General features: G+C 41.8%; 2 protein-coding genes across 4 annotated transcripts in view; one reads left to right on the top strand and one right to left on the bottom strand.

Annotated features, from left to right (window-relative positions):
• Nucleotides 1–11,828, top strand: part of hhat (hedgehog acyltransferase) — a 125,966-nt gene extending 114,138 nt beyond the window's left edge. For all 3 annotated transcript variants that reach the window (XM_071393520.1, XM_071393519.1, XM_071393518.1), the window contains one exon: nucleotides 9,528–11,828. In XM_071393520.1, the coding sequence (XP_071249621.1) occupies nucleotides 9,528–9,613 (86 nt within the window). In that variant the 3' untranslated portion in view covers nucleotides 9,614–11,828. The remainder of the gene's footprint in view (nucleotides 1–9,527) is intronic.
• An 82-nt stretch (nucleotides 11,829–11,910) lies between these two features.
• Nucleotides 11,911–22,836, bottom strand: part of LOC139571036 (voltage-gated delayed rectifier potassium channel KCNH1-like) — an 80,816-nt gene continuing 69,890 nt past the window's right edge. The window contains exons 13-14 of the mRNA XM_071393517.1: nucleotides 21,138–21,548; nucleotides 11,911–21,033 (exon numbers count right to left, since the gene is read on the bottom strand). Of these exons, the coding sequence (XP_071249618.1) occupies nucleotides 20,593–21,033; nucleotides 21,138–21,548 (852 nt within the window). The 3' untranslated portion in view covers nucleotides 11,911–20,592. The remainder of the gene's footprint in view (nucleotides 21,034–21,137; nucleotides 21,549–22,836) is intronic.

The following is a 22,836-nucleotide window of genomic DNA, read 5'->3' as shown; positions in this document are numbered from 1 at the left end:
CTAGGCAATGTTTCTCCAGTGTCCAGTGTTTTTGTTCCTTAGCCCACAGCAACTGCAGTTTCTTGTTTTTTTCTGAAAGAAGTGGAACTATGTAAGGTCGTCGGCTGCCATACCCCATTCGTGTCAAGGTATGACGAGTTGTGCAATCCTTTATGGTTTTTTGGGCACCAATGTTGTACTGGACTGTCCCTGTAGCCCGTCTGTTGCTCTGCACAATTTGTCAGCCTCCTTTGTCCTCTTATCATTGACCCGTTTTCGACCACTGGCATGCCGTTGGCTGGATGTCCCTTTGGGTGATGGACCATTCTTTATACACACAGGAAACTGTTGCTCGTGAAACTCAAAAGTGTTGCACTTCTTGACACACTCAAACCGGTGCGCCTGGCACCTACTACCATACCACATTCAAAGGCACTTAAATCTTTTGTCTTGCCCATTCACCCTCTGAATGGCACACATTGACAATCAATGTCTCAATTGTCTCAAGGATTAAAAATAGTTATTTAACCTGTCTCCTCCTCTTCATCTATACTTATTGAAGTGGATTTATCAAGTGACATCAATAAGCGATCATAGATTTCCCCTGGATTCACCTGGTCAGTCTATCATGGAAAGAGCATATTTTGTACACTTACTGTATATCTTGTAGAATACAGACACTTTCTTGTTGAAAATCAACAGACATGCATTTAGTCTGTAGATAGTTTGCAGAGCTTCTACAGATGGACTATCCAAATAGTGTTACAGACTATTTCATATTTCGAGGGTCAGCGGCAGCTACAACATTGATTTGATAATCCTTCTTTTGCTCTGTGGACACGTTTAAATTGAATTGGGCTGAAGTGGGTACAATATATCTGACCTAGTACTGATTCCATGCTCTTAAGATCATATTCTGTTTTTTCTATTTTCTTACATTTGATATTGAACACTGCATTGTTGAGGAAGAGCTTGTAAGTAAGCGACAAATTAACTTTGATTTGATTTGGGCTGTAAATGACTAACGACTCCACAAGCCACACCTCTTCATTCTCTACCTACTAAATAATTGTATTGCAGTCGAAAGCTGCATTGCGGAAATCCCTAGAATAATATACCTTAATGACATTGCCCATTTGGTGCATCACAAATTGCACTCTATTCCCTACATAGTGCACTACTTTTGACCAGAACCTATAGGCACTATGTAGGGAATATGGTGTCATTTGGGACGGAACCCCAGAGTGGCCTTTTCTCCCCGTTTGTACTTATTACAGACCTATATGGTGCTAATCAGCACACAAAGGCAGCCATTTTGGCTAATTACAGGTTTCTGATTGAATCCTTAATAACAGTAATCAAACTGCCGTTTTTAGTCTAATCACAAACCCAAACCCTCCACTCTGGGTCATGTTCGTTAGGCACAAAACTGAAGAAAGTTTTATGAAACAGAGTGGGAACTACCTGGACTTGACCAATGAGAAATGTTATTTTTTGTTATTTGTAGAAAAAGGTTTGGAAGCTTTTTACATGCCATAATAATATTGAACACTTCTCTGGTGCCGTCTCTAACCGGAAGAATGGGTTACCTCACGTAGCCTTTGGAAAAAACTTGCTACAGTCGTGATTACGGATATACACTACCGTTCAAAAGTTTGGGGTCACTTAGAAATGTCCTTGTTTTTTAAAGAAAAGCACATTTTCTGTCCATTAAAATAACATCAAATTGATCAGAAATACAGTGTAGACATTGTTAATGTTGTAAATGACTATTATAGCTGGAAACAGATGATTTTTAATGGAATATCTACATAGATAGATGTACAGAGGCCCATTATCAGCAACCATCACTCCTGTGTTCGAATGGCACGGTGTGTTAGCTAATCCAAGTTTATCATTTTAAAAGGCTAATTGATTATTAGAAAACCCTTTTGCAATTATGTTAGCATAGTTGAAAACTGTTGTTCTGATTAAAGAAGCAATTAAACTGCCCTTCTTTAGACTAGTTGAGTATCTGGAGCATCAGCATTTGTAGGTTCGATTACAGGCTCAAAATGGCCAGAAACAAAGTACTTTCTTCTGAAACTCGTCAGTCTATTCTTGTTGTGAGAAATGAAGGCTATACCATGCGAGAAATTGCCAAGAAACGGAAGATCTCATACAACGTTGTGTACTACTCCCTTCACAGAACAGCGCAAACTGGCTCTAGCCAGAATATAAAGAAATGTATTTGGATTGCTCCTGCATTGATGCAATAATACACAAGGGGGCACGATTGATTGTGGTTTTAGCACGGCTGTACTGCGATCATAGGTACAAACGACATCCAAGGACTCTTAAACTGTCTACATAACATCATTATCTAGATTTTTAACAAAGATAACCCCATAGGTTTGGATACGACCTGATGTGTAATGTAACATAGAGGTGTGTCTCTTCCCAAAATTGGCCTTAAATTCTTATGTTAATCCTGGGTCTGTCCTTGGACATTCTAATCTTCTCCATTCTAATCTTCTCCATGACGCTTTGGCTGGCAGTGGGCTGGAATCACAGCAAGACACCTGTGGCACCCTCGGGGGAGGTGAGCCCCCTCTCAGGGCTAAGGCTTATGTCTGTTCACATGATGTAATGAACTGAAATTAAGACACACAACACACATCCCTCTCTTTTCTCTGTCTAACTCTCTCTTTTGAAATCTCTGTTTTCCCTTCCTCTCTTCATTTTTATGATGAAGCGAGTAAAATGTATCTTTCTGTTTTACTCCTCGTCTCTCCTCGTCCTTTGTCTCTTGTCTCTGCGGAAACCAAATGTGGACATTCTTGAGTGCATAAACTTTTTCTGCCAGTCTTTAACCATTAAGAGTCTATTGACACAACCGTGCGTCAATCTAATGAACAAAACAATTCCCATCACAATCCGTCAGTTTAAGCTATAGATGTTTTTTTGCATCCGCCTATGTTCCCCTTCCTGAAAATCAGTCTTCTCACGAAAACGTCTGTAACATCCGAACGGTTTGGTTTACTAACTAATATGGAAAGATGAGACTGTCACGAACACGATGGTGTTCTCCGTTTTGCTCTCATTCTCCACAAGCCTCATGGGACTCGTCTGAAGTCTGTAACGCTGATGTGCCAGCGCTGTCTGTATCGTCCGAACCGTTTGGGCTACAAACTAATATGACCTCACTGTGGAAAAGGGAAACTCTCACGAACACGATGGTGTTCTCTCACACAAGTGTCACAGGACTCGTCTGAAGGTAACCAGGTGCTGGTTTGAAATAGGAATGGCAGTATTAAGGTATTTTTGTGCCAACAGAAAAGGGGTTAAATATGTGTTTAAAAAAACAAACAAATATTTCCAGATCTTTCTTAGATAGGGCAGAAACATCAAAACCTTATTCCTTTTGATATTTTTTTTAACTTTCTGTTTTGCCATTTATGAATGTTATTCAATACGTTTCTATGGGCTATAGTTGTAAAGGCCAAATTCAATATTTTATAAAATACCTACAGGGGTCCATCATTTTTTTAACCATATTACAGCAATTCCATATGTTAGCTTAGTAGAACTCTCCCCACCACAAACAGTTTCCCAGCCTGCTGTTAAAAGCAGTGGTGAGGCTGAGTAAGAATGTCCAGTCATTCCAGATATTTAGTGCTGTCAGGACCATCTGCTCTATAAAAGTGTGTTTACACCGTCCTGTCGTGTCTTGGGGTTAGTATATAGCCCTGATTTTATCTGTACAAGTGTCTTGTATTTTCTTGAACGGAGTGGCTGCGATTTCAGATTCTCTGGAACCTGACTTTTTTTAACGTAGCTGCTAAAGATATGATCAACATGTTAAAATTTGAGTGCAATTATTATTATTATTTTTCATGTTGTAGCCCACACAAAATACATGTTCGTACAAGCATATCAAACACAAGCAAGACCTAAACAGGCGGTCAAAAAGGCGATTATTTTCTCATTATCATTGCAAATATTGGCTAGCTCCTTTTTCAGAAACTCTCGCTACGATATGGCAGCATAACTATGAAGATTATCATCACAAATAGTAGGCTGTCTAAAGCAGTAGTGAACAAAAAACTTAAGAAGTAATAGAGCACCGGGTGCTGCAAAATGAACTCGCCCGGTCAGACTCTGTTACCGGTCCATATGAACATGTTTGGGCTCCCTAGAAAGTTTGGCTGCCCAGAGGTGGAACAGCTAGGTAACTTACTCGTGCAGTAGGTCTACTTACATTATCATTCAGTGGTTAAAGCGCAGATAGTTTTTTGCACCAATGTAAAACTCAAGTGGGGAGATACAAAATGGGAAGGTTAGTTATTTTTTTAAGACTGGATTTGTATGGATCTTGGACATATAAGTGACAGCTCTACAATGATTTTCTGTCAAAGAAACTACAGCTGTCACACACGTGCAACACACACACATACACACACTCATGCTCTACACTCTTAACAAGGCATAAGGTTCTCCATGGCCGACGTGAGTAAGACATTTAAGCGTGTTAACCCTCGCCAGGCTGCTGGCCTAGATGGCATCTCTAGCCGTGTCTTCAGAGCATGTGCAGACCAGCTAGCTGGAGTGTTTACAGACATATTCAATCTCTCCCTATCCCATTCTGCTGTCCCCACTTGCTTCAAGATGTCCACCATTGTTCCTGTACCCAAGAAAGCAAAGGTAACTGAACTAAATGACTCTCGCCTCGTAGCACTCACTTCTGTCATCATGAAGTACTTTGAGAGGGTAGTTAAGGATCATATCACCTCTATCATACCTGACACCCTAGACCCACTTCAATTTGCTTACCACCCCAATAGATCCAAAGACAATGCATCACCATCGCACTGCACACTGCCCTATCCCATGCAGTCTGTCCAACGCATCACCGGGGGCACACTGCCTGCCCTCCAGGACACCTACAGCACCCAATGTCACAGGAAGGCCAAAAAGATAATCAAGGACATCAACCACCCGAGCCACGGACTGTTCACCCCTCTATCATTCAGAAGGTGAGGTCAGTTACAGGTGCATCAAAGTGGGGACCGAGAGACTGATGATGTCCTCTGATCTGATGAAACAAAAATAGGACTGTTTGGCCATAATGACCATTGTTATGTTTGGAGGAAAAAGGGGGAGGCTTGCAAGCTGAAGAACACCATCCCAACCGTGAAGCACAGGGGTGGGAGCATCATGTTGTGGGGGTACTTTGCTGCAGGAAGGTCTGGTGCACTTCACAAAATAGATGGCATCATGAGGTTGGACAATTATGTGGATATATTGAAGCAACATCTCAAGACATCAGTCTTGAAGTTAAAGCTTGGTCGCAAATGGGTCTTCCAAATGGACAATGACCCCAAGCATACTTCCAAAGTTGTGGCAAAATGGCTTAAGGACAACAAAGTCAAAGTATTGGAGTGGCCATCACAAAGCCCTGACCTCAATCCTGTAGAAAATTTGTGGTCAGAACTGAAAAAGCGTGTGCGAGCAAGGAGGCCTACAAACCTGCCTCAGTTACACCAGCTCTGTCAGGAGGAATGGGCCAAAATTCACCCAACTTATTGTGACTCAAGTTAAACAATTTTAAGGCAATGCTGCCAAATACTAATTGAGTAACTTCTGACCCACTGGGAATGTGATGAAAGAAACAAAAGCTGAAATAAATTATTCTCTGTACTATTATTCTGACATTTCACATTCTTAAAATAAAGTTGTGATCCTAACTGACCTAAGACAGGGATTTTTTTACTAGGATTAAGTGTCAGGAATTGTGAACTGAGTTTAAATGTATTTGGCTAAGGTGTATGTAAACTTCCGACTTCAACTGTACATGCTACATTTAGACAAGGTGTAAAGGTCTGACCTCTCTAGGGAAAGTACATGTATCAGATTCAGTCTCGTCTGTCAGGGGAGCAGATCTCAAACTTGACAGGGTGTCCCCCCCACACTTATATGGTATTAAAGTAGTCAAAAGTTTAGTATTTCTGATCCTATATTCCTTGCACACAGTGACTACATCAAGCTTGTGACTACAAACACCTTACATGCATTTGCAGTTTGTTTTGGGTGTGTTTTGGGTTATGTTTGCCCAATAGTAACTGAATGGAGGCACTAGATACATACAACACTTTAATTTCTGAACGATAAAACAGATATGAATGAAAATATTCTACAATAAAAGCTGACATTCTGTACTCTCTCTCTCTTTTTGTCTCTCTACCTCTAGCTTTCTATCTCTTACCTCTGTTGAATCTCTTCTGGCTAAGACAGTGTAGCTCCCATTTTGGCTGGCTGGTCTGTCAGAGCCAGAGATGAGATGATAATGAGAGTCTGATCAGGACAGAGAGAATCAAGGGAGTTACACTGTGTCTTACACTGTGTTGCAGCGGCATGGGCGCAGGTTTGGGCTGGAGCACCAAGGTGAGAGGCTGGAGACAAGGCCAGGTCTGGGGGAGGGAAAGGAAGAGGAGGAGTAGAGGGGAGGTATGGGCTGGAGCAGCAAGGTGAGAGGCTGGAGATGAGAAGGAGGTGGAGAGTGGAAGGAGGTGTCTGTGAGCAAGGACAGACATTTTGAGCATTTGTATTCAGAACTGGGTGAAACTGAGGTGAACAGACTGAGACTTTTTCAAAACAACTTTGACTGCAGGTCCTGTTTAAAGTGTTTCCAGATTTCTATGAAATATGACCTATAATTAATTACAATATGAGTTCAATAGTTTTTCTTCCAAAAGATGGCAAACAGTTCCAGTCAGAAGTTTGGACACACCTACTCATTCCGGGGGTTTTCTTTATTTGACTATTTTCTACATTGTACAATAATAGAGACAAACTATGAAATAACTCATATGGAATCATGCAGTAAGCAAAAAAGTGTTAAACAAATCTAACTATTTTATATTTGAGATTCTTCAAATTGAGATTTTTCAAAGTAGCCACCCTTTGCCCTGATGGCAACTTTGCACACTTGTTATCAGTTGATGTTATTCTTCAATAACACAAACCCCAAATCAAATCAGGGGGAGAAAAATAGATTTATTTGAGAAGGACAAATCATAGATGTTATGCTGGGAGGTAGATGTTAAGTCTCCCTTGTCCTCAGCTTTTTCCCACAGAACAAAGAAACAGGATGCCACATATAACCCCCCACCCTAGCCTGGGGTTGACCAATAAGACGTCCTTGCAGTACAACTGGGCCAATGGTCAAAGAACAAGTATCCTGCTCCAGACTCAATGTACAGACCAATGAAAACACAGCACACGTAGCTCTGAGTTCAGGACTGACATTCCACAGATTCTAAACAGCTGTTGAACTGAGACACAACTATTTCCATTAACAATTCCCTATTGACCATTAGTACTCTATTTCGTTTTTAGTACTCTCGTCCTCTGCATTGTGTATTTATCTTCAAAATATTTTTATACACTTTTGGCATTCTCTCAACCAGCTTCATGAGGTAGTCACATGGAATGCATTTCAATTAACAGGTGTGCCTTGTGGAATTTCTTTCCTTAATGTGTTTGAGCCAATCAGTTGTGTTGTGACGGAGAAGATTTGGTAAAAGACCAAGTCCGTATTATGGCAAGAACAGCTCAAATAACCAAAGACAAATGACAGTCTATCATTACTTTAAGACGTGAAGGTCAGTCAATCCGGAAAATGTCAAGAACTTTGAGAGTTTCTTCAAGTGCAGTTGCAAAAACCATCAAGTGCTATGATGAAACTGGCTCTCATGAGGACCGCCACAGGAAAGGAAGACCCAGAGGTACCTCTGCTGCAGAGGATAAGTTCATTAGAGTTAACTGCAGCCCAAATAAATGCTCAAAGTTCAAGGAACAGACACATCTCAACATCAACTGTTCGGAGGAGACTGCGTGAATCAGGCCTTCATGGTTGAATTTCTGCAAAGAACCACTACTAAAGGACACCAATAAGAAAAAGAGACTTGCTTGGGCCAAGAAACACGAGGAATGGACATTAGACCGGTGGAAATTTGTCCTTTGGTCTGAGTAGTCCAAATTTTAGATTTTTGGTTCCAACCACCGTGTCTTTGTGAGACGCAGAGTAGGTGAACGGATGATCTCTGCATGTGTGGTTCCCACCGTGAAGCATGGAGGAGGTGGTGTGGGGATTTATTTAGAATTCAAGGCACACTTAACCAGCATAGTTACCACAGCATTCTGCAGCGATACACCATCCAGTTTGTGCTTAGTGGAACTATCATTTTGGGCTAAACGTCCCTTTTTCAGGACCCTGTCTTTCAAAGAAAATTCGTAAAAATCAAAATAACTTCACAGATCTTCATTGTAAAAAATCCAAATACTTCACAGATGTTCATTGTAAAGGGTTTAAACACTGTTTTCCCATGCTTGTTCAATGATCCATAAACAATTAATGAACATGCACCTGTGGAACGGTCATTAAGACACTAACAGCTTACAGATGGTAGGCAATTAAGGTCACAGTTATAAAAACTTAGGACACTAAAGAGGCCTTTCTACTGACTCTGAAAAACACCAAAAGAAAGATGCCCAGGGTCCCTGCTCATCTGCGTGAACGTACCTTAGGCATGATGCAAGGAGGCATGAGTACTGAAAATGTGGCGAGGGCAATAAATTGCAATGTCTGTACTGTGAGACGCCTAAGACAGTGCTACAGGGAGACAGGACGGGCAGCTGATCGTCCTCACAGTGGCAGACAACATGTAACAACACCTGCACAGGATCGGTACATCCGAACATCACACCTGCGGGACAGGTACCGGATGGCAACAACAACTGCCTGAGTTACACCAGGAAAGCAGAATCCCTCCATCAGTGCTCAGACTGTCTGCAATAGGCTGAGTGAGGCTGGACTGAGGGCTTGTAGGCCTGTTGTAAGGCAGATCCTCACCAGACATCACCGGCAACAACGTCGCCTATGGGCACAAACCCACCGTCGCTGGACTAGACAGGACTGGCAAAGTGCTCTTCACTGACGAGTCGCGGTTTTGTCTCACCGGGGTGATGGTCGGATTCCCAATTATCGTCGAAGGAATGAGCCTGTACTCTGGAGCGGGATCGAGGTGGAGGGTCCATCATGGTCTGGGGCGGTGTGTCACAGCATCATCGGACTGAGCTTGTTGTCATTACAGGCAATCTCAACGCTGTGCTTTACAGGGAAGACATCCTTCTCCCTCATGTGGTACCCTTCCTGCAGGCTCATCCTGACATGACCCTACAGCATGATAATGCCACCACGCACAGAACGAGCAGTATGGCTGATTTCCTGCAAGACATGAATGTTAGTGTTCTGCCATGGCCAGCGAAGAGTACGGATCTCAATCCCATCATTTACAACATTAACAATGTCTACACTGCATTTTGGATCAATTTCGTGTTATTTTAATGGACAAAAAAATGGCTTCTTTCAAAAACAAGGACATTTCTAAGTGACCCCAGACTTTTGAACGGTAGTGTATGTACTGTGAAATTATGGGTGTACTGTAAACAAGTGAATGTGTATGTGTTGCTGGCCTCTAAGGGTGTCTCTCTCTGTCTCTCTTCAGGTTGGTGTACAGTGGCTCCACCCATGTTAGCCTTCCTCTATTGCTTTGCCCAGATTGGACTGGAGTGGGAACACAACCCACCTTAAATCACCAACCCCACAGAGACTGTTGGAAGGGAGGCAGAACTCACCCTAACCCACCAACACACAGTGCTGACTCTGCTATGTGGGGAGAACAACCCGCCTTAAACCACCCCACAGTGGACCTAGCAGTTAAGAGCGTTAGGCCAGTAACCAAAAAGTTGCTGGTTCGAATCCTGAGGTGAAAAATCTCTGTGCCCTTGAGTAAGGCACTTAAACCCTAATTGACCCTGTAAGTCGCTCTGGATAAGAGCGTCTGCTAAATGACTTAAATGTAAGTGGACTCTGCCATGTGGGGAGAACAACCCACTGTAACCACCCCACAGTGCACTCTGCTATGTGGGGAGAGCAAACCTGTCCTTTACTACCCACCCACAATGGGGACTACCAATGAGACCTGCTGAGGAAAACACTGGACCCATGTACGTATGTGACTATAAGAAAGTGACTACAGTATAAGAAACCTGTCCGTCAAACTACCTGTACCTATGAGAACTGCTGCTTAATATTTGGGTGCATAGAGTAAAACACATATATGGAAAAACAATGGATGCTGTTCAGTGGTAATTTGTTGATAACCTGACAGTGAGGCTTGCAGTATCCAACCTTGGATGTTTTGGATCTGTTTAATCGCAAAATCAGCATTATACATCTCCTGGAATGGAATGGCTGAAAGCACCTCAGTATATTCCTTTGACTGCGCTAATCCCGTATCTGTCTCATAGCACTAAAGGGATCAGCAGATCTGTGTCAGTTTAACTAACATGTAGGGTCGGGGGAGAAAACCCTGCTAATTAGACTAGCCTAACACTACTCTGAAAGGGGTTTAGGTCACATCCAAAGATGGCATCCTATTCCCTAGCTAGTGCACTACTTTTGACCAGGGGCAATAGGGCTCTGGTCAAATGTAGTGCACTATATAGGGATCTATTTGAGATACAAGGTTAAATGGGTCTTATGACATCCCAAGAATCCAAAAATCCAGTCAAGAAGAGAATACGATCTGCAGCGTTAAATCTTAAACAGTTTATGATAAGAAACCCGCCACACAACCCTTTTCGTGACGGATTACAAGTATAGCAATAATTTCATCCCACGTAAAGGTTGCTTCAACATTTACATTTACATTTAAGTCATTTAGCAGACGCTCTTATCCAGAGCGACTTACAAATTGGTGCATTCACCTTATGATATCCAGTGGAACAACCACTTTACAATAGTGCATCTAACTATTTTAAGGGGGAGGGGGGGGTTAGGAGGATTACTTTATCCTATCCTAGGTATTCCTTAAAGAGGTGGGGTTTCAGGTGTCTCCGAAAGGTGGTGATTGACTCCGCTGACCTGGCGTCGTGAGGGAGTTTGTTCCACCATTGGGGTGCCAGAGCAGCGAACAGTTTTGACTGGGCTGAGCGGGAACTGTACTTCCTCAGAGGTAGGGAGGCGAGCAGGCCAGAGGTGGATGAACAGAGGTGGATGAACATGGGGCACCCTTCAAAGGGTGCCCCATGTTAATGTTAGTCATGTAGGCTGTTCTTACTAATAATGTGCTTGTATAGAGGCAGTTCATCACCCAGTGAGCCGGCCCTAATCTTTAGGTTGACAGTGACTGACCTCGGTTCTACATGGGCCACTGTCTGTTCCTCCGTCACTGGATCCCTCACGCCCTTTTTTTCTCTCTCTCTGTGTCCGACTGAGTCTCTTTTCTCTCTATGTGGATATCTGTATCTTTCTCTCTCCGTCTCTGTCAGGGATGAGGGCCCGGTGTGGTGTTAATTGGATGTTAATGTGACGTTTTTAATCAGGCGCTCTAGCGTTCAGTAAATATTCTGCTCCTTCAGGAGGCAGCCAGGCCATGCAGGTGTTATCTAGCTAGATTCAACCCCTTGTCTGTCTCTTACCTCTAACATGATTGGCTGGAATGGAATAAATGGAACGGTATCAAACATATGTAAACCACATGTTTAACTCCGTTCCATTAATTCCATTCTGGCCATTACAATGAGCCTGTCCTCTGTAGCTCCTCCCACCAGCCTCCTCTGCTATCACTGTACTATAAGTGTGAGATGATGCATGTGCAAGGGTTTGTTCTTCTACTGTTGATGATGATAGGAGACTGTCCTGTATCTTATCATTGTTATAATGGTGGCTTCACCTATTGACATGGAACTTTGTCTACTTACATTTTTCCCCTATTGAATAAATAGTTATTTCTTCAACATCACACAATTGTGTTTGAAATGACCTTGGTCTCATTTAAACGAAATGAACAAAAAAAAAAACGTCTAAACCAAACAGCCGACGGCTATGTATAAAATATCATTTATTATAAATAGTATTTTACATATCTTTACAAATACTCTCATTTGTGCTTGCAATTACATTTACAGTATCATTACAGAAAACATCTGAATATCGTGACATGTGCATAAATCACATTACTGTCCTCATTATATATTTATATTAATGGTTGATCTTTTAGTAACACTTTACTTGAAGGGTAACTACATAAGCACTTCATTACCCATATACTGCATTCATAAGCAGTACCTTTACTAAATGCTTGTCAACAAGTCCTTATGCATGTACCCTTCAAGTGTAACCAATTCTCTCTCTCTCTCTTCACATGACATTAAAGTAGTATGTACATACACAGTGATACTAGGCAGCTCACCTGAACTGACCACAAAAATAGTTTCACGTTGTTTAAACATGTCTGAAGTAATCATGCTCATGTTTTAAAGAAATCAACAGAGCATAGCCGCGGGGGTGCTTAACATTTCGTTTTGTCCGCACTACAGACAGCTATTTCAGTCTGCTAATACAGGACTAGTGAAGGCTCAGTACACTACTTTAGTGTGAGAGTTATTATAATAATTTTTATTTTTTCAGGGGGTGCCTTACTTTTTGTGGATATCCACAGAGAATCAATCAGCTTTAAGTTTTTTTTGGTGCATTACGGGACTTGGGGGTGTGTGACTGGGAGTCTGGGCCTTTAAAAACAAGGTGTTGGTACATGATTAGGTTTTACTGACCAGGCTCATGCATAGAAGGGTTGCATCCCAAATGGCACCCTATTCCCTATATAGTGTACTAATTTTGACCAGGTGACCTATAGGGAATAGAGTGCCATTTGGGATGCACTCGAGGACTAGCTGAATAGCTGGTAGGATCTTTCTCAATTGTCTAAAATGTCCGTCCTCTCCTAGCGTCCTCTCCTTTATCGCACTGATCTGAAAGAACTGACCACGTTAAGAGCTTCCGCCATATTATTTTCATCTTTCAAGTCTTTTCCAATCAGTGCAGATAAAGTGATTTTTTTGTTGTGTGCAATCAAGATAGAGCTCCAGATGACTCAGTCTGGAATTGTGATGCTATCATCAGGACTCTCTCAATTGTTCTAAACGAACCTTCTCCTCTGTGATATCACCACAAGAAAGACCAACACAGGGGGTTATCCATTAATGCCATGTTACATGTTCCACCAATTATTTTCCAAAATAGAAAAACACTGGTGAACTAAGCCAAGAATAAATAACTTTTTTACCCTCAAATGTATCAAATATTGTACACATGCATCAATGCAGCTGGCACAAGGATGTACTTTTGAATAGGTGTAACAGTATAACTTTAGTACGTCCCCTCGCCCCGACACGGGCGCGAACCAGGGACCCTCTGCACACATCAACAACTGACACCCACGAAGCGTCGTTACCCATCGCTCCACAAAAGCCGCGGCCCTTGCAGAGCAAGGGGAAACCCTACTTAAGTCTCAGAGCAAGTGACGTAACTGATTGAAATGCTAGTAGCGCGTACCCGCTAACTAGCTAGCCATTTCACATCCGTTACATAGGCATGTGATTTTAGGTAAACATCATGAAGAATAAATGTACATTACTAACAATATGCACCAACCAAATGACATCGTTGTTGTTACCCATTTTGGGAGAGTATCAATAAACAAAAGCATGCTATATTATTTTGAAACATTTGAGCATTGTAATGCATAGAGTACAGTGTCATTCTTCTCAATAACGCAACATCCCCTTACTCAGGCACTGGCCCCTTAAACATTATTATACTATACTGCATGTGAAGCTATATGTGTTAAAATAATAAACAAGCTGTTGACTTCTCCGTATCATGGAGACCTGAACGCGTACATTCTGTTAACACATCAACGGCAATGCACAATTATTGTTTACCAATGTCAGCAACACGTGCAATCACCTAATTTCATTGGTGAGTAATGTAGTGCATACTTACTTTGATTTAACATACTTAAGAATCAAGTTATGTTTAAGGGCTGGATTCAACCCTTATTGTGGAAGATCTGTGTTATAGCGCAATTGAAATTTAAAGATAATTTCCGATTGAGCCAACATATGCATCGTTTACTGTGAAAGCAGTCTCCGCGAACATGGGAACATTGCCTTTAAATTTCAATCACGCTCTAGCACGGATCTTCGACGATACCGATTTAGTCTAAGCTTAAGTTAATGTTTAAGTAAAGTGTGTGTGCATTTCTTTCCAACTTGCTTGATAATAGTAAGACATTTACATCAGATGGGGTCATTTGGGTCAGCAGTAAACAATCAGAACTATTGTTTACAGCACGTGTCAAATTCATTCCACAGAGGGCAGAGTGTCCGCTCACCCGGTTGTCGAGGTCTTAATTGAAAGGAAAAAACAAAAACGTGCAGACACTAGGCCCTTCATGGAATGAGTTTGACACCCCTGGTCTACAGGGTAGCACTTAACTTAAAGGAATAATCCACTCCAAATCTTTTGTTTTTTCATTAGTCCACTTGATACAGACTCATCTTGATGTGGCAAGTGATGATGATGTGGCAAGTTACACTTTGCTTCTTGAAAGTCCAATATCTTAAACTTGACTGCTGACATGCAAAAACATTTTGGGACTGTATCAACATTGGACTAATGGAAATACCAAAATAGTTTTTGAGTGGATGATTCATTTAACTCCAACACGTATATTGCATGATATTGTTATAATGCAATATAATACTTGCAATAAGCATATGAACGAATCCCTTATGTCTTCTCATAATTATTCTAAATGCATAACTGCTATTTTCCCCAAAAATGCTTAATATACATGCATAAAATAGCTTATAAACAAGTCATAAAGCACTTGACATGTTGGCTTTACGTAAAGTGTTTCTGTTAACTACAATTAATATCTGGCCAGGATCGTAATTATACTATTCATAAGTATTGATAATATTGTCTAAGTGAAGATCCTCCACATTCCATGTTGTGTATGGATAAATATGGTAACATTCATAAGTTGTCGTTTCCATAAGATTTCAGCATGGACAAATGATCAAAATCAGGACTTTTGAAAGAACTAACATGGAGAGCTGTTGCTTGTGTACAGGAGCTGATCTCAGAACGCTAGTTATGTAAGCAAGCTCTTTGTGGAGTACAGGACAGTCCAAAAAAAAACTACTGTATGAGACTTATTCACACGTAAGTGAAAGAAAACTCATTCATGACCCTTTAATCTATATATAAACACCTAGCGATGCACATTTTCTAAAAACCCATGTTCTGTAAACATTGTATACTGTTATCGTAACGGTTTTGTTCAAAATATATACAGTGACAAGAAAAAGTATGTGAACCCTTTGGAATTACCTGGACTTCTGCATCAATTGGTCATAAGATTTTATTTGAGCTTCATCTAAGTCACAACAATAGACAAACACAGTCTGCTTAACCTAATAACACACAAACAATTAAATGTTTTCATGTCTTTATTGAACACAACGTGTAAACACTGCCAGTGCAGGGTGGGAAAAGTATGTTAACCCTTGGTTTTAATAACTGGTTGACCCTACTTTGGCAGCAATAACCTAAAATAAAAAACGTTTTCTGTAATTGCAGATCAGACCTGCACAACGGTCAGGAGGAATGTTGGACCATTGTCTTTACAAAACTGTTTCAGTTCAGTAATATTTTTGTGATGTCTGGTGTGAACTGCTCTCGAGGTCAAGCTCCACATCTCCATCGGGTTGATGTCAGGACTCTGACTGGGCCACTCCAGAAGGAGTATTTTCTTCTGTTGAAGCCATTCTGTTGTTGATTTACTTCTGTGTTTTTGGTCGTTGTCCTGTTGCATCACCCAACTTCTGTTGAGCTTCAATTGGCAGACAGATAGCCTTACATTCTCATACCAAATGTCTTGATAAACTTGGGAATTCCTTTTTCTGTCGATGATGGCAAGCTGTCCAGGCCCTGAGGCAGTAAAGCAGTCCCAAACCATGATGCTCACTCCACCATACTTTACAGTTGGGATGAGGTTTTGATGTTTGTGTTCTGTGCCTTTTTTTCCTCCACACAGTGTTGCGTGTTCCTTCCAAACAACTCAACTTTAGTTTCATCTGTCCACAGAATATTTTGCAAGTAGCGCTGTGGAACATCCAGGTGCTCTTTTGCGAAATTCAGACGTGCAGCAATGTTTTTTTTTGACAGCAATGGGTTCTCTGGTGGTGTCCTCCAATGAACACCATTCTTGTTTAGTGTTTCACATATCATAGAATCGTCAACAGAGATGTTAGCATGTTACAGAGATTTCTGTAAGTCTTTAGCTGACACTCTAGGATTCTTAACTGTAAGAGCACAGAATGCTCAATGAGGTTATCTTTGCAGGACGGCCACTCCTAGGGAGAGTAGCAACAGTGCTGAACTTTCTCCATTTATAAACAATTTGTCTTCCTGTGGAATGATGAACATCAAGGCTTTAAGAGATACTTTTGTAACCCAATTCTTAGGTCTTCTGAGAAATCTTTTGTTCGAGGCATGGTTCACATCAGGAAATGCTTCTTGTGAATAGCAAACTCAAATTTTGTAAATGTTTTTTTATAGGGCAGGGCATCTCTAACCAACATATCCAATCTCGCCTCATTGATTAGACTCGAGGTTAGATGACTCCTGCCTCCAATTAGCTTTTGGAGAAGTCATTCGCCTAGGGGTTCACATACTTTTTCCAACCTACACTATAAATGATGTATTCAATATAGACAAGAAAAATACACTAATTTGTGTGTTATTAGTTTAAGCACACTGTTTGTCCATTGTTGTGAATTAGGGCAATATCAGATCAAATGTTACATCAAATTTATGCAGAAATTCAAGTAATTTCAAAGGGTTCACACAATTTTTCTTGCCACTGTATCTGAAATAATTTAAGGCGAAATAAGGTAACAGGCTAATAGCCTAATGTAACACGATATGGGTTTGATTTAGTTAATGCATTGTTACTGCAGAAAGAGACCTGTCCCCCCCCCCCCTCTTAGTCAGAAGTTTACATACACCTTAGCCAAATACATTTAAACACCGTTTTTCACAATTCCTGACATTTAATCCTAGTAAAAATTCCCTGTCTTATGTCAGTTAGGATCACCACTTTATTTTAAGAATGTGAAATGTCAGAATAATAGCAGAAAGAATGATTTATTTCACCTTTTATTTATTCAAACATTTCAGGTAGCCTTCCACAAGCTTCCCACAATAAGTTGGGTGAATTTTGGCCCATTCCTCCTGACAGAGCTGGTGTAACTGAGTCAGGCTTGTAGGCCTCCTTGCTCGCCCACGTTTTTTCAGTTCTGCCTACAAATTCTCTATAGGATTGAGGTCAGGGCTTTGTGATGGCCACTCCAATACCTTGACTTTGTTGTCCTTAAGCCTTTTTGCCACAACTTTGGAAGTATGCTTTGGTTCATTGTCCATTTGGAAGACCCATTTGTGACCAAGTTTTAACTTCCTGACTGATGTCTTGAGATGTTGCTTCAATATATCCACATAATTGTCCAACCTCATGATGCCATCTATTTTGTGAAGTGCACCAGTCCCTCCTGCAGCAAAGCACCCCCACAACATGATGCTGCCACCCCCGTGCTTCACGTTTGGGATGGTGTAGTGTTCTTCAGCTTGCAAGCCTCCCCCTTTTTCCTCCAAACATATCATTATCATTATGGCCAAACAGTTCTATTTTTGTTTCATCAGACCAGAGGACATTTCTCCAAAAAGTACGATCTTTGTCCCCATGTGCAGTTGGAAACCATAGTCGGGCTTTTTTATGGCGTTTTTTTTTTTTTAGCATTGGCTTCTTCCTTGCTGAGCGGCCTTTCAGGTTATGTCGATATAGGACTCGTTTTACTGTGACTATAGATACCTTTGTACCTGTTTCCTCCAGCATCTTCACAAGGTCCTTTGCTATTGATTTGCACTTTTCACACCAAAGTACGTTCATCTCTAGGAGACAGAACGCGTCTCCTTCCTGAGCGGTATGACGGCTGCGTGGTCCCATGGTGTTTATACTTGCGTACTATTGTTTGTACAGATGAACGTGGTACCTTCAGGCGTTTGGAAATTGCTCCCAAGGATGAACCAGACTTGTGGAGGTCTACAATTTATTTTCTGAGGTCTTGGATGATTTCTTTTGATTTTCCCATGATGTCAAGCAAAGAGGCACGGAGTTTGAAGGTAGGCCTTGAAATACATCCACAGGTGCACCTCCAATTGACTCAAATGATGTCAATTATTCTATCAGAAGCTTCTAAAGCCATGACATCATTTTCTGGAATTTTCCAAGTTGTTTTAAGGCACAGTCAACTTAGTGTATGTAAACTTCTGACCCACTGGAATTGTGATACAGTGAATTATAAGTGAATTAATCTGTCTGTAAACAATTGTTGGAAAAATGACTTGTGCCATGCACAAAATAGATGTCCTAACCGACTTGCCAAAACTATAATTTGTGGAATGGTTGAAAAACAAGTTTTAATGACTCCAACCTAAGTGTATGTAAACTTCCGACTTCAACTGTACATACTTTTAAAACAATTTGTCACTAATAAATTGCATGAATTGAAAGTGAAAAATTAAAGGAGTGCGGTGTTGCAGCTGTCTGTTTCTAGCCATTTGCGGGCTATGTAGAACATTTCAGCTGTTATGTAACACAATGTTGCCATTATGTAGCCCAATGAAAACACAACTATTAGTGGAGACCTCACCTAAGACTAATAATGAACTACATGTATATGTAATGAAGCTGGTTTAGTAAATCCCACTCACGGGATGAGTAACCTTGCCTGAGACCTGAAGACTTGCGTTGGCTTACCGAACTAATGCCTACGCTTAAGCTCAGGCTAACACTGTCTTGTGGCAAACCAGGGCCCAAACGCCAGTTGGTCCCATATAGTGATGGGAGGAACTTTGGCAGCAGTTAACATTAAGATCATAATATTTTCAAATATTAACATGATACTGCTAGGGTTTGATTAGGCTTAGGTCTCAAATTAATGAAACCCATTGAAGGTGCCCACATCATTGAAGACGTGAAAACTTTGGAACCGCTAGGTTCCAATTAGTGAAAGTTCCGGACAGAAGGAGATCAACATATCCTGGATTTAAATTAGATTTAAAAAATGTACATTGATTACTAATTCATAGGCCTCAAAGTTCTGTTTGCCTTTGCTCATGCTTGGAACTCCATTACTGAATATCAATCAGTAGGCTAGCCTAAGGAAAACGGCAACGCCAAACAGTAATGTATGTCGATCAACGCAAGTCATGCAGCAAGTCATACTTTGCAGTGAAGTGTCTTGAAAAAGTATGTTTTTTGGAAGACCCAGTTACACAGTAAATGTTGAAATACTTTTTCAATTCGTTTCACATGTACAGTGTCAGAGAGCCATGTTTGACAAACATAAACTAAGAATCAGTTAAATAATACAACCTCCACATGTCGCCATGATGGAGCGTTGTTAGTGCAACTGACGCAGTTCCTTAAGAGTAATTCCCAGCATTGTAACCATCGGCCAAGAATAAAGACGAACCAATCAACAAAGGTGGTTTCTTGGCTATAGATAGCAGTTCTCTGTTCGATCTGATAAGACATACGGTGATGGTCAGTCAGTCTAAAAGGGGGTTGGAGTTCTTTCAAAAGACCATGCTGGTCTTTGATTGGCCAGTCAGGGTTCTCTGCGCACAGACCAAAAGATTGATTGGTTGAAACCTAATGGTCCTGAGCTCTGATTGGTCAACACAGCCTCCTTCGTCTGGTTTAAAGAAGATGGCTACAAGGTGATCCAATGATGACAGAGTACAGTAGTAAAAACAACCTACTGTAATACGTTCTGTGAACCATCTGTGTGTAATGCATTGTCAGGAGCAAGATCTATATTGAATGCTTATAGCAAGTGCAAAGCTCAATATACAGTATCACCTGTGCTGAATGCTTCTATAGCCTTTTTGTATTTATAAAGGCAACACCAAGGTATGCATACAGTCTTGTAAAGTATTACACGGTGATAGAATGACATCGTGAATACATACAGAATGCATTGTGCACTGGTGGTTCAAAGATAGTGGAAAAGCAAAAGATGGATTCACCCCTTATAGATACTGTACTCTGAGATCCACTAAAGATAGTGGTCCCATTGGAGATCTACAAGGATAATGACAGTGAATAATAACGCATGTTGCTGCTCTGCTCTTGAACTCCATGGACTGGTGGGAAAAAGTAGCAACTTAAATATACAGCCGATGTGCACAAGCAGACCAGGAGAACACAAGAGTACAGCTGTGAACCTGTGTCTGTGGGTCACAGAGAGGGTAGCCAAACCCATGGTGGTCTAAAGGTCACTGCAGTGGACCTAGACCCCTTTCACTGTGCACACCCCAGATTCTCCAGAATGACCGACGGGTTCAACTCCAAGGTTCCATAGCCCACGGGTAAAACCACCAGATCCTCTTTAAATTAACAGCATCGTAGCTCCATCATCTGCTGCTTTCACAGGCATCGGCAAGGTGAGGGGCAATAAATGGCCTCAGCTGAGATACACCAACAAATCCCAGAATCTGTGGCCCTGTGACCAAATTGCCCAGCATTGGGACAATAAAGATTTTCTGAATCTGTTGCCTGTCTTCACACTCTCAACGTAAGTCCCTTTTTGCTTCTACGAAAATATGTCCTCCTTGTCCGAGTCTGGTGTGGTGGGTCTAGAGATCTCAAAAAGAGGCTTGGGGGAGCTGGGAGCTCTCCTTTGGACCTTGAGGAGCTTCAGAGCTTCTGCTAGCTGGGCCTCCAGGCCAGCCATGCGGGTGTTTAAGGCCTTCAAGTCCTCTTTGAGCTCCAGCTTGAGCTCCAGAACAGAAGCCTGGAGAGTCTGCTCTGGGATGGGGTAGAAGGCGTGCTGCTTGGCCACCTCAGGGGGTGCCACAGGGCTGCGGTCCTGTGGCGTGGTGCGGGAGCTGTCCCCCACGTTGTCTAGACGCAGATCGCTCTTGGTGATGCCGCTGTCGCACGAGTTGGTTTTCTTCAGCGAGGTCTGGGACTCGTGGGCTGCCCCTGCCTTAGTCCGCTCGGCTAGCGTCTCCATGGACTCTGCTTTGGACACCTTGGAAATTAAGAACAGAATGTATTAGTGAAGATGGCTGGATTCAACCGAGGCGCGTTCTCGAAAAACTGTGAATCCTGGCCTAAATATTTTAGGTTTCATACCTTGTTCCAGTTGGACTCCTTGGTCATGGAGTCCTTGAAGCGTCCCCAGCCTTTGACCTTGGCCGGCTCGAACACTCGGAGAGACGGGGCCTGGAGCTTGGCTTTGTCTGACGGGCTGGAGATTGTGGCGGCCAAAATGGGTGTGGCTGGGCTTTCGGTAACAGTGACAATGCTGGTGGTGGCGATGATTTCATGGATGGGAGTGGGCTCGACATTCACGGTTTGACCTCTCTCCATGTCATCGGATGGGTTGGCCCGCTCCTGATGTATACGGGCCTCCTTCTGCTGACGGAACCGCTGGAAGAGCCGACGCACCGGGTGGTCCGGCGGGAGATTGAGGGGTGCTTCATTCTTTCGTCTCAGGCGCTCCTCTTCCTCCCGTTTCACATCGCTGATTTTTCTGAACACAATCTGTAGAGAGACAAGACTCTTGATTAGTTAAATTAAACTTGTTTTTGTTTGCACATACTCTACGATAACTTGCCTGAGAACAGAACTGTGATACCATGAACTCAATCCTGTGTTATGTAGCCTATGCTGTGAGTTGGCTGGGCTGTCTAACCTAACCAGAGGTTGCTGAAATCAACCAAATAACCTGAATATGCACTTTAAAACAGTCTGTTTAGGTAAGTGAAAAACCATGTAAATGTGTGTATAGTGAACTACGTTCTGCACCAAATTCAGCTCTGTTCGATGAGCCTCTCTGACAGGTACGACTATCACGCAGGTAAGTACCTAAAGTAGGTAAGCATACAGCAATGGCGCTTAAGGCATGAAAGTGGAGGTACAGTGCTGCACACCCTCCTCATCACTAATTTAAACCCATTTTACAGAAAACACAGCAAATAATGCCTTTTGCTGAGTCCCTCAAAGGAAATCATGAAATATAAATGGCTTCTCTCGTTTCTAGCACCAGTGAATTTTTCTCTACTGAAACTCATTCATTCTTTAGTAGACCATTAACCAAAACACAAAGCAGACATTTTAGCTTATTCTGGGTGACATTTTGATGAGAGAAAAATATTTAGGTGTATTTATGTTGATAAAGTACCTCACACAGAAAAAAACAGGGGTATCAAAAAGAAAATTACCTAGGAGCCGCATTCGGTCTTCACTCTAAGTCCGGAGGGCAGCACTGAAAATGTCTTATTTCCTCACCCTCAAAATTAGCAAAAAATTGTTTCTGTTATGTTCTATGCTCCTTGACTGTCTAGTTTTAATTTCAGTGATTATTAACAAGCTGAACACAGTCAAGAAACCTCCCCCATAAATAAATACAAATAATGTTTTACTCAAGCCACCCATGGGCCGGATTGGACCTCCCTCGTGGCCTGGTATCACACCCCTGATTTAAACCATGATTGCACAACACATTTCAAGTGGCATAAGATTACCACAGTAAAGGCTTAATTGAATTTGTTTCCGAGGTGTGACATAGTCTCTTGAGAGATGAGGAACTGTTTCATCAAGACCACTGGTGTATTTACAGATAGGATAATTCAGTAAAATCTTCATGACATAGTAGTCACATTATTGGTGATGTAAGGCTAAGTCCCATTTAGCACCCTATTCCCTACATAGGGCACTAGTTTTGACCAGAGTCCTATGGGCCATGGTCCAAAATAATGCACTAAATAGGAAATATGATCACATATGGGACGCAGACAAATTGTCCTCCCACCACCTCAAATCCTAGTCA

Source organism: Salvelinus alpinus, chromosome 3 (assembly GCF_045679555.1).
Source record: "Salvelinus alpinus chromosome 3, SLU_Salpinus.1, whole genome shotgun sequence".
Taxonomy (NCBI): Eukaryota; Metazoa; Chordata; class Actinopteri; order Salmoniformes; family Salmonidae; genus Salvelinus; species Salvelinus alpinus.
The sequence above is the reverse complement of the archived record's forward strand: the minus strand, read 5'-3'. Positions and strand labels throughout refer to the sequence as shown.